The sequence below is a fragment of the Orbicella franksi genome, chromosome 4, assembly GCF_964199315.1.
Source record: "Orbicella franksi chromosome 4, jaOrbFran1.1, whole genome shotgun sequence".
Taxonomy (NCBI): Eukaryota; Metazoa; Cnidaria; class Anthozoa; order Scleractinia; family Merulinidae; genus Orbicella; species Orbicella franksi.
Window position 1 is genome coordinate 11,959,801 of NC_138148.1, and position 12,500 is coordinate 11,972,300.

The 12,500-nt window shown below is 42.5% G+C and overlaps 1 protein-coding gene and 1 pseudogene across 3 annotated transcripts in view; both read left to right on the forward strand.

The window, feature by feature from the left end:
* Positions 1–12,500, forward strand: part of LOC145484635 (uncharacterized) — a 198,198-nt pseudogene that overhangs the window by 3,147 nt on the left and 182,551 nt on the right. The gene's annotated exons all lie outside the window — the stretch shown is intronic.
* LOC145484653 (uncharacterized) overlaps positions 1–12,500 on the forward strand; it is an 18,276-nt gene that overhangs the window by 680 nt on the left and 5,096 nt on the right. Inside the window, exons 1-2 of one of the 2 annotated variants that reach the window (XM_081463256.1) lie at positions 1–537; positions 6,959–7,146. The exon at positions 1–537 is cut by the window's left edge and continues 680 nt beyond it. In XM_081463256.1, coding sequence (XP_081319382.1) covers positions 279–537; positions 6,959–7,146 — 447 coding nt within the window. In that variant the 5' untranslated portion in view covers positions 1–278. Of the gene's footprint in view, positions 538–6,958; positions 7,272–12,500 lie in introns of those variants that run through there. The other variant, XM_081463255.1, reaches the window with a different exon arrangement.

A 12,500-nucleotide genomic window follows, 5' to 3' on the forward strand; every position in this document is an offset into this window, starting at 1 on the left:
GTGTTTTCCTCCGGAGCCCCGTAAAATGTCTTCAGATATTCAAGCATATATTTTGGTCTGACTGTGGGTGAGGCGATAGTGCATCACGTCCTCCATCTTCCTCCCCTCCCTCCGCTTCTCCCATTCTCTCCTCCCTCCCCCTGTCCAGTCTGATTCAAAACGAAAGGCGCAAATCGGCTAGTCTCGCAGACGTATTTCCGGCTGTAAGTGACTGCCGGAAATACGTCTACGTTCGCAGGCTACAAATCGGCGTGACTTTGCATTCATAAATCTCAATAATGGCGGTGGTGCCAAGCGCTGAAAATTCGTTCACACTGAACTACAACCAGCTGACAGATGTCCGCCTCTTCAGACAAGGATCTGTCAAAGAACCCATAGTTCGTGATCTTAGACGTAGATGCATGAATTCTAGAGAGTTTCGAACAAGGCGGATGAGCAACTACAGGGAAGGAAACATGGAAGCTCGAAGAGACAATTTGAGGGGAATAGACTTCCTTCTGGATGACGAGGACCAGATATTGACTGAAGAGAGTTCAGGTAACAACACGTTCTTACGTAATCTTTCCCGATCCTTTGCTCATTCGCTTTTGGGAAAAAATTCTTTTGTGGCAAACATTCGTTCAGACTGTTTCTTTTTGTTGCGGACGAATTCTCTTAGCTTCGGCATACTAACAAAAGCAAAACATTATTTAGGATCGCTTCGCATTTCTGAAAAATTATCGAATACTCTCACAGGGTTGCAACTTCAATTTTTGTAGAAATTATTCTATGAGAGTTGACACCGGAGTCAGGGTACGAAGTTTTCTAAGTGTCGAAACATCAAGATTTTTTAGTATGCCTAAGCTCCAAAAATTTCCTCAACCACAGAGCCGAAATCGCTTGACATTTCTAAACAAAGATCTACAGTTTTTAAGAAGGATTGGATGAGATTTTCCGTGGAAATTCAAGAATAATTTCAGACTGCCGGGTATGTAGTATTTTAAAAACACTTCCCGGCTGCCGGGTATCTCACCTTGTTCACCCGCATTTTTAACGTTACTAGGTTGCTAACGAAACATCTTACTGTTTGTGGCACTCTTTACATGCAGTGACTATGCCGGGAAAGGAAAGTTTTGCTTCATTTTCGTAAATGAGTTTGGCAAATGGGTTACAGTCGAGCGAGCGTCTGTGTGTTGTCGTCCCTTGCAAAAATTATATGCACGAATAAAGATTATTTCAGTGTCACAACAGCTGACGTGACACCTGGCGACAACAAAGGAACGTTCTCTCTACCTCACAGATAAAGAGAAAGACCGCTTAGGGAATTATTTTTGTGGTCATAAAATGTTGATTACTTCTGCTAATCTGCTTTTAAGGTTCAAAATCTAGATCGCACTCACAGAGTATAACAAATTTCGATTGTGGTCTCGAATGCCAACTCTCGTAATATTTGTCAGCGCGACCGATATAAATTATTAAACCGCAAACGATCGATCAACCAATCAGGTCATTTTGCACCTATTCCTGGAAAAGTCACGTGTTTTGAACAGTATTAACAAAATAAAGTCGAACCTCCGGTTGCGATTACCTCTCGAAAGCGACCGCGCCTCTCCTCAGTGACCAGTTTTACAAAATACCAAAAGTTTCCTAGTCAAACCACTATATTTGGAACCTCTCATAAAAGACCGCGACCACTTTTAGAGCTAACAGTTTGAAATTTCCTTTCATTTTAATCCCGGGGAGGGGGGGAGGGGGGGGCATGTAGTAAATCAAGGTTTTAGCCACGATTCTGTGAGTGGCCAGGTGAGTGGCCGTCCAGTAACAAATGTGGGGCCAAAGGGCCTATTCCGGTACTGGGGTCTGGGGGCGTGCCCCCCTCCCCCAGAAAATTTTGCAAACTTGGAGCATTTTTGGTGCGTTTTCCACGATTTTCTGCTGATAAATTTAATGTACCAATTGGACTTGAATTTAATGCGTCGTTTATTTTGTCAAAAACCTAAAATAGATTGAAACAGCCCATACTAAACGCATCAGTCGTGTTAACTTTCTTGATCTTAGGGAAAGTGTTACAGTTCGACATGTGTGTGCCCATCTGTGCCACAATCTTCATTTATACATTTCAGTTGTGAAATCATTGCTATGTGTTGAGGCTTCCAAAGCATAAATCAAGCAGCATCGCTGTTTATAGCACATGGTTCCATCACTTGCCATGGCTACTCAGCATCTATAATAGAGTCCTATAGTATGACGTCACAGAAAATAAATTTGAGAAATTTTGGGATTTGGCGCCATTTTCGAATAGAGCATCTTTAAAAAAAGGGTCCTTGCCAACAATTACCTCTTAATTGTAATTCCCAGCCGAAATATAAAGGATGAAAATTTGGTACTGCCCCATATAAATCTCTCTAATTTTGAGTCAGTTCTAAACTGAAGGAACTGAAACAAATTTTGAAGGGTTTGTATGGGATGTTATCAAACTTTGATCCCTTATATCTCTATCGGGAATTGCAATTCAGAGCTAATTTTTGGGATGAGGGCATCTTTTAGGATTCTCTATAAGAATATTACATCATATCCCATAATTTCAAAAATTTTATTTTTGTGACGTCATCACTTTAGGACTCTGTTAGGTTCCTGCGCCAAAATGTATCAGCCTGGAAAGGGAAGCATGTCCGATTTTCTAATTGTAAAGAAAATCTGGTGAATGGGATTCCACCAGGACCCAGAAAACTGCAGAAAAAGTGGCTGCCAAAGTGCCCTTCAGCCGGGCACAGTTTGTCAGACCAACGGTGGAATTCACTCTGCAGGAATTTTTTTTCTTCACCTCTTCTTTGCAAGATTTTTTTTTTCAGCCGCCTTCCCTTGCATGATTTTTTTTGTATTTTCCGCACCATCCCCTCCTTCATCACTTTTCTAATGGTCTGTTCTTTGGGCGGTAGTCCCTCCTTTCGCATGCTTCTCGCCTCCAGGAGTTCGCGCGACATTTTTTTTTTCTCGCGGTTTTCTTTCGCGTCACGCACGACGGACTAAGCGAAAGAGAGACTACAATCCTGACCATAAGTTGTTGGGACACTTTCCCTTTTGCGGGCTAAAACCTACGATTTCAACTACGTCCTTGACGTTTTAGGAAAAGATGAATAGAAGCAAGTATAATAGACACTTCCCCCCTAGAAATGTTAAAAGAAAATAAAGCTATTCTGAAGAGTAGATCGGATGGTGTTAAGAAGGAAAAAGGGACAATAGAAAGTGGTTAGACAGTTGTGTTGAAACCGAACGTGATTGCTGAAAAAGCGTTATTATTGGAATAAGACGTGAATATCTATCTTATCGTCACTTTACTTGGAGAATACTGTTCTAGGAGGCGAACAATTCTTGACACGTGGCTATTCTGAAGCTGTTGTCAAGGTTTTGTTTTCTTTTCAAGATTTTTATCAACATTGACATGGGGAAGGGGGGCAGGCGGGCTTACGCGGTCTTGGTCTCAAGAGAGGCTGCCTGTGAAGTCATCTGCCGTGAACTGTCCCAGCACTTGTGATCAGGATTGTGCTCGTAGTCTACAACTGGATACGCGCGGTAAACGTTTTAAATTTCAACTGTTTGCAACTGCAGTGATGATCAAGAAAGTTCACGAAGGTCAACATTCAGATATTGTAGTGTTAGTGACCTGTCTGCTAACCAGCATTCAGGATTCAGGATCAGCATTCAGGATCAGGTAAAGGGGTGAAAATCCCTTGGCACAGATTGTGCTGCGATTAAAGATGTCAAAGATTTGACGAACGAACGTTGCGAGCGGCAAAACACAAGTGCTATGTGCATAACTAAAACTAAAGCCTCCACGTGCAATTTGCTATCATGTTTGTTGATGTTTTTTTCCCAGTTTCTATTGGCTAATAGTGTGACACATTAAGCCAGCGAGTTGTCAGAATCTTGACACCTTCGGAGGGGCTGCATTCAGAAAACAATAGCGTCCGTGCAGGCTCTCATTCCCACCGGCTCGCTTCGCTCGCCGACTCACGCTTCGTTTGCCAACACCAACGTTGAGAGCCTGCTGCCAGGCTAAAACTCTGGAGACCAGAGTATTCTGTGATCATTTAGAATCCGAAAATTATTTTGATTTTGTAGTGGATACATTGGGCATAATACGGAATCGCTTATGGACTAAATCTATGATGCCGAGCAGTTAAAGATTTTTAAAGAACTTAGAACTGCGAGATTTATCATGTCTTCAAATCTTTCTCCGCAGGCCAAATGTATTCTCTTTAGTGCATGTTTATGGGTGGGTCGGGACGAGAGTGAGTAGGCCTTTCCACAAATATCCCGTAAAATCGCCTAAATAACTTTCCGGAAATTCTCAAAAAATGTTTTAAATATCACAATTTTTTTCTTTATAAATACCTCGAAAAACCCTTTAAGGGACCGTTCATTTTTTACGAGGGAGGGGGGGGGGGGGGCTGGTGGAATTTGGGAAGCACCATTTGAAAATAGCATGACCCCCCCTCAGCTTACCAGTTTTTTCACATGGCCCCCCCCCCTTATAGCGGTCATTTTTTGGGATGACCCCCCCTAAAAGAAAATTAAACAAACAATTTCTAGATTTCAACTTTTTTAATATTTCTCTATAATCCCCCTACTTCACGTTATTGTGCTCACTATGAAGACAATATTTACAATCTCTATACGACAGAGAGCTGTTGTTTAAAAAACAAATCAAAAGAAAGAGAAGTCAATTTCGGATCTCCTAGTTATGGCTCGCCCTGAGCGTGTGGCATTTGGCCTCTCATTGGCATCTTCCTCATCTGAATTGATGAATGCAAGAATGACGTCACCTGAGTCATCTTCTCCCCCAGAGTCAATGGCATCACTGTCATCCTCATCATTGTCACTTTCATCCGCTTCACTGCTGTCAGCACTTGCTCTGTTGTCATTTTGTGTCAATGTCCTGGCATTTCTCAATGTTGGTTGGCCAGCTCTGAGAGGACTCTTCTGCTGCAAGCATGAATGTCTTACAATTGCCTTTACTTTCTCACTCTTGCTGCTTTTCAAATGCTGCTTCAGCCCGTGGTGGTTCAAGTACTTGTTTAGTTCTGGAACACGTAGCCTTTTAAGCTTGGTTAGATCTTCGCACAACTCAGTCCAAGGATAATCCTCGTATGATTTATCTTTTGCGTCCCTACTTAACTTTGCCTTTTCTTCTGCTCTCTTTTTCCTTTTAATTCCAGCACTTCAAGATGCTGAAGATAATCCACCACAAACTTTGATTTGACAATAAACTTATCTGCAAATAGAGCAACGCTCTCTGGGTGAGAGCACAGAGCAATGGTGGAAAAGTTGAATGTCATATTGAAAGATGTAAAGGAACACGATTCCACACTCTTTCAGTCCAATGGGCTTGCTTTAAAGCAGGGCGAAGAATTTGCCCACAGTTTTAGTGTAAAACAGATCAAATGTATAGAAGTTAAGTTGACGAAGGTCACGCAGGACATGGAAGCACTAGAAAATAAGAAGAGCAATTACAACAGCATATTCAAGGGCATACTCAAACAACACACCAACAAAAGGAGAAGGAAAAAAGAAAACCGCAGAAAGTCAAATGAAAGAAAGAGGAAGCGGACTGAAAACAACGTCCAACGAGTTTATGGAATCTGTGTTGGAAACCCGCTAGGAAATGATCTTCCACAATGCCTTGTGTACCCTCCTAGAACGGCCGTCCCGGAAGAGTGTATTAAAGTTGAGGATGTTGCCACGTCGTTATTTAGAAGAGATGGGCCATACATCGCACAGCTCTTGGAAGGGAATTATTTCACCAATGCTGCAAGAAGCAGAATCACCACCAACCTTGAGCAGGAAGTCAGAGATTATGTTTACACCTTCATGTACCCTGAAGAGTACACCCTGACGGAAAGCATTGCTGCTTCTTGCAGCATTGGTGAAAGAGACTCCCATAGCAGCACAAACGGCGACGAAGAACTCGACGACAGCGAAGATGAAGATGAGTGCCAGTGAAAGTTGCATTCGAAAATAACAGTGTTAAATACTTCTTTTCAGTAGCTACAAATGCTTTTTGTCGCCAAACGTTTTTTTAAAGCAGAAGGAAAGTTTGTAATAAATTTGTATCCTGCCTTCTATGTTTATTCTATAGCAATTTTTTTGATATTCAAACATTATGCCATTTTAAAGTTTTACTAAAATATTTCACGTGACCCCCCCTTTTCCCTTATTTTTTTGGGATGGCCCCGTCTCGAAAGCCATTTTTTTCGCATGGCCCCCCCCCCCCCAAATCCCACCAGCACCCCCTATCTTATAAAAAATAAACGGTCCCTAAATATCTCTTATTTTTGTCGTAAAAATACACTGATTTTGGATCACTTACGCCAAAATTTTCAAAAATGTTCTTGCAGTAGTACGAGTTGAGGGAGAAAATTCAGGCACTTCGACGTTCCCAGCATCCGCTATTTTGAAAAATTGCTGCTTCAGCGCTTTTAGTGATGTGCAATACATTTTTTCGAGTGAGTAATCGCTGAACGGGATTGTTTCTGGCATAGAATCGAACTGAGCAATGTTTCATGAAATAGCGAGGAAAAGCCAAAACAAGCTATGAATATTTCTAAATATCCTTAAATTTTCTAAATATCTTAATATCTTCTGAATATCTCGGAAGCTTCTAAATATCTCAAAACATTTCCGGATATTTGTGGAAAGGCCTATAACAAAGGCATCAGTGACGTCACCTATTGTCATTAATATGCCAACAAGAAAACTATTGGCTGGTGAAACAAAGAGTTCTTTTGCTTAACATGTTGCACATTCAAATAACAAAAACAATGTTTGTAAACAAATATCTTCGCTATGGGTGAGTGAGCGAGTCAGCTGATTGATTGATTGATTGATTGATTGATTGACTGATTGATTGATTGATTGATTGATTGATTGATTGATTGCCTGGCTGACTGAAGAACTGACTGGCTGATTGATATTACAGGTTTTAGCACTTTCAGTAGCATTCAAAGGATGGCTCATAATTTGGAGATAAATAAACGACGCATTTGGGAGATGAGTCGAGGTACTCCATTTCCATCAGAGATGGAAATCAACTATAATCAAGGAAATGGTCATGCGTCCATTAAGCCAGCAATTGGTGTTACCGTTTCCCCGGAGAGATTTGTTAAGGTAATGTCTGTTGCACAATGTTTAAGTTTTACCCAATTTCAGGCCTGAACCAGTTTGGGGTAGTGAAGAGTGACAGGCCTAAGTAGGTCTAAGCAACTTCTGACAAGGGAAACATTTAAACAATGAAGGTTCTTTAATCTATATTTTTGCTCTGACAAGCATACCATTGAGGCATTTTTCTTTTCTCATGGTTGGGTACTGATGGTTGATATTGTGTTACAAAAGGCGACGGATTTTTTCGAAGCTCCATCTTTCTTTCGCAGGGCTGATTTCCCTTCGGTAAATTTAATATCCAATAGAAGGATTTTAATCATATTATTTAGACTTGGAGTTTATCCTGTGCAGCACGTCATAATTTAAATTTTCTAATGCTTTGGCTCTGGGGACGTTCACGAATTCTTTTTTAACGATAGCAAGTTACAAGTTGTAGTGGATGAATAGATTTTGCAAATGATATGCCAATAAGCGGTCGGTTACTTGTCTCTAAAGTTTCAGATGTGACCAGTGAGAAAAAAAAAAGCCTGTGAAATCCCTGCATTAGTCACTATTGCAGACGCTAAATTGTTGTACATACTTCAGCTACGTAACTGCCAGTGTTGCGCTATAAATGGAAACGTTTCTTGCTTGCTTTCTAGTTAGAGTTCATTCGACGTTTCGATGACAACTGTAGTCTTAAGCCCTGGCCAAACGGACTCGCAAGTAATCGCAAGCAGCTGCGAGTTGAACTTGCGTAGAGAGTTGCGTTGGGTGGCTAAACGGACTCGCAAGTTTCCTCGCAAGTACCCGCAAATCGCAATAAAACCCATTTCAAGGCAGACATATCCTGTATTTGATTGGCTAATAATAGGTTAATGAACGTCTCTCAACTTGCGTTGACTTGGGTTGAGTGGCCAAACGGTGAAAAACTTGCGTCGACTTGCGTGCAAATTTGATCTCGACCAAAGTGAGCGCAAGTCATCGCAGGTCAACGCAAGTGCACTCAAGGCCTGGCCAAAGGGAGTCGCAAGTAGACGCAAGTTGAGAACTTGCGTCTACTTGCGACTCCGTTTGGCCAGGGCCTTAAGGACGTTCGCGCCCGTTGTTTCTCCGCATCAAACTTCAGGCCACATCATACATCGAGCGCGCGCGCAAAGGAAGAAATATAAATAAGTAGCCGGGTGCGCTAACTTCGCCTGCAATTTACTCTCTTAAATGACTTATTTACACCACGCAAATACAAAATCAACCTTATCCGCACGCTAACCTATCGATGCTTCCGCGTTTGCTCCACCGCTTCATTGTTGCAATCCGCTGTCAAGGATCTCAGAAGGCTTCTGCTTCAAAATGGTCACCCTCAGGGCATCATCACTTTTGATATCAATAATTTCCTGAACAAGAACAAGAACAAGCCAAATGAACCCATAGCAACAGTCCCTCAAAAATATATTAATATTATTTCATTACCTTAAATAGCTCTCCATAACAATTATATTTCAAAGCGTCTAGATTCTACTCTTTCGTTAATGTCAAAGCTTTTCCATTGTGTCACTTTACAGACACTTTTCGTTTGAAACGTCTTAAATTTATACTGCAGATTTTTTTCTGTCTAAGTTCCAGACCTCCATTGATACAGTATAAATAGCTTTTGAAAACATTTAACGGTTATACTTTTGAAAATGTATGTTAACTAACATACGAAACGTCAAGTTCATAGAATGCACGTTTTTAAAATGTTTATCACCGCTGTTTGTGTTATATGGCCGAAGACCAAGAGTTTATATAATACTGAATGCTCAGTTCATGAATAAACGTTCCCTTATTCAAGCATTAAACTCAAACACTCAGTTCATGTCTATGCGTTAGTTGTTATCTCGGCGTGTAGTCCAGTGAAATATCTTAGCTTCTCCTTGACTGACCCATACATTTGTTAGCCTATTTATGGCAACCACGTTGCGTCTATTTAGTTCATAGTGCAACTGTACTTATTAGTCGAACTTTGAGACTGTCTTGTATTTAAATCCCAATGCACTGTCACAGGTCATTATCCTGGCAGCTTGCACGAGAGTACACATCTGATACAGAGTATAACAATTTAGCTTTAAACTTATGGCGAGCTCACGTTCTAAGCCATCGAAGACCACGCGAGCAGTCGATTTCAAGAACCTTTTCGATAGCGTTCTTCTCCTTCGCTTACGTAACCTTAATCCTCCAATCACTGAACCCTTGCCAGAATGCTTGAAAGGCTAAGGCTGACTACCAATCCAGCACCGACGAACATCCAACGCCACCCCAGAGGTCGCCCTCAAGATGGCCGGGTGCACAAAAACAAACGCGCACGCCAGGGTTCGCAGGCAAATGTCCCTAAAGAACAGTCCGACGCGGAGACCCACAGTTCCGACGAAGAAAGGCAGTCGAACGTTGACTCAGCAGTCGATTTCGAGCCACGAATTTTCCATGATGCCGTGTTTTCGCCAACTCAGAAGTCGGCCATTCAGGAGACCGTGTCTAGTTCGGTTAATGAAGCTTTTTGCGGGTATTTGAAAGCCACAAGGCCCAATTACGTTTCTCGGACGACCCTCGCACACCCAGGCCTCGCATCCTTAACACAGCGACTCCTCTGGGCCTGCATCGTCCTCTGGAAAAAAGCCTTGAAGACAATGTACTCCTCGCCCGTACCATCAGGCGGAGGATTGCCCCGACCAGGGCCCGAGCAGGAAGACTCGCCGCCAAGCCCTTGTCTGCTTTGACTACAACAAACCCTTTGGCTGTCAACGCCGTTCCTGCCATTTCCCGCACAGTTGCGGTCGCTGGAGCTCGCGCAACCACGCCCAGTTCAACTGCCCTAGTCCCCAAGCAGTCCGAAAGTAGCAACAGGCCAGCAAACCCCAGCGACCGCAGCCAAAAATAAGGTGGAGCAGCGCCAGCCGGACTGCAAACCTTCAGTATCCATCCGCTTAATCTAAATTAACGCCTGAATTAGTTAATCACCCCAAAAGCTCTTTTGTTAAAGCTTTCACCAACGCCCTTCGGTATGATACTCCCATTGGTTACCTTGGTTCCTGCAAGACACGGTTGTCGCGTAACTTGATATTAGACCCCAACATCCCGACGTCGTTTCTGGAAACCAAGCTTAATAAGTAAGTGCAGTTGGGGAGAATTGCGGGTCCCTTTCCTTCCTCCTCTACCTAGTAACTGGCGGTGTCACCCCATAGGTGTGGTCCCTAAAAAGCACCCGGTAGAATAGCGCACTTTTTGTCATCCTTCCTACCCCGAATGGGTTAGTGTAAATGATCACATCGCAAAGGATCCTTATTCTTTGCAGTATGTATATTCAGTGTCGATGACGCGATCGCAATACTGCGGTCTCTGGGCCCTGGGAGCTTCATGGCCAAAACGGAATCGAAATCTGCCTTTCAACTTATGCCAATCCACCCAAAAGACTAGAACCTTTTTGGCACCTACTGGCAATGTTAGTACTACATAGTCCTTTACCTTAACTTTCATTCGGACTTCGCGGTGCCCCTTTCCTTTTTAAACAAATTTCTGGTGCTTTGGAATGGATCGATATCATTAAACAAAACTATAGCCTTTGTCATGTTATTCACATTTTGGACGACATCTTCATAGCGGAACATAAAAACTGTTGATTGCCTAGGGAGCCTTACTACCCTTCTCAAGGTGTTCATGTTTCTTCGGGTTCCCACTGTTCCAACTAAGACCATGGGGCCCTGACAAGTTCAAGAGCTCATAGGCGTTGTACTTGATAGTAACCGTACGGAAGGATGATTGCCTGAGGACAAGCTTGCCAGAATACGGCAATTATTGGTCTCTTTTACCAATCGTCGTTCTACTCACATTGTAGATTTCCAATCCCTTATCGGTACTCTGCAATTCGTCTGTAAAGTAGTAGTCCCGGGCAGAACTTTCCTTCAGCGCATCGTAAACCTCACATCCATTTGAACAAGGAATTTTCTTCAGATCTAAAAGTGTGGAGAGTATTTCTCTCTAAATGGAACGGGCGCTCCTTTATCCTTGAGTCATACGTCACCTCTTTCCCTGACCTGTGCATGCAGCTATATACTGATCACTTGGGTTTGGAGGCTTTTCAAATGGTAGATGGTTCTAGAGCAATTGGATTCCTCATTTACTCTTTAAAAAGACCAAAGGGATAAGTATTGAATTGCAAGAACTCTGCCCTATCATATATTCTTACCTGCGCACTGTGGTACCCTCACTTTTCCGGCAAACGCCTTCAATTTTGATGTGTTAATCAGGGCGTGTGAAAGGTGAATTGATCAACATTACACGAGTGTGGGACAAAGAAAAAATCTGAGTCCCAGACAGGAATCGAACCCATGACCTCCCGAACACCGGGTGGGCGCTCTCTCTCCTCTGAGCGTTGTTGCCATCATTAACTCCGGTAATTCCAAAGCTCCTAGGGTCATGGATCTGGTTCGTTTCTTGGTACTCATTTCCACGAAGCACAATTTCCTAGCTAGGTCTTGTTACGTTCCCGTGGCATAAAAACGAAATCGCTGATGCTCTTACCAGTTTTCACGTTCAACGATTCATGGACCTCGCTCTCAGTGCCGACCAGAACCCCTGCCTTCCCTCATAACCTTGTAAAAGAAACGATACGATACGATACGATACGACAGCTTTATCCACGGTATTTCCATCAGTCAATTAAGATACTCGACTATCTACCTATCTATCTAACCACAATAAAATTAACAACATTTCCAAAAAAATAAAAACTGCTTTTCATGGAGGCCGTGTCTAAAAATTTACTTAAAATTAGCATATTACTTAAAACATATTGCATACATACTGAGATTTACTCACTGAAAGGCGCGAAATAAGTTCTCATTCACAAGCCATTCTAAGTAGCGGAAGTCGCGTATCGCTTTTTCCACGTTTGGGGAAATGATACGTCCAATCAGGAGCCGTGTATCATGTTTGTTCATGTATGAGCCGTATCACGGCGATTCTCATTCATGCCCGACTGGTAGCGTTTAACTTTTCAAACCGTTCGCAAAATCATACAAATTAGCTCAAATTCGCTCTACGGACTGTTTCAAAGACGAATTTCTCTGAAAAAAAAAAGTATGCGTATAATAAACATAATACACCATGGAAAGTGTGTCTGTATGGTACTTACGCACTCGTTGGTTTGGTTTACCTTAAGTATGCCAACTGGTCCTCGTCATGGAACACCAACCGCACTTAATATACAGATTTAGCCAGGCCTAAAAGTGGAGACCGTGACTTCTATAAACTGATCTAGCTTGAGCCTGCGATCCAATCGAAAACCAGTTCCTGATCAACTTAATAAAGAGTCGACCTCAATAAGCTTAGCCTGCGAGCAGGCTCAC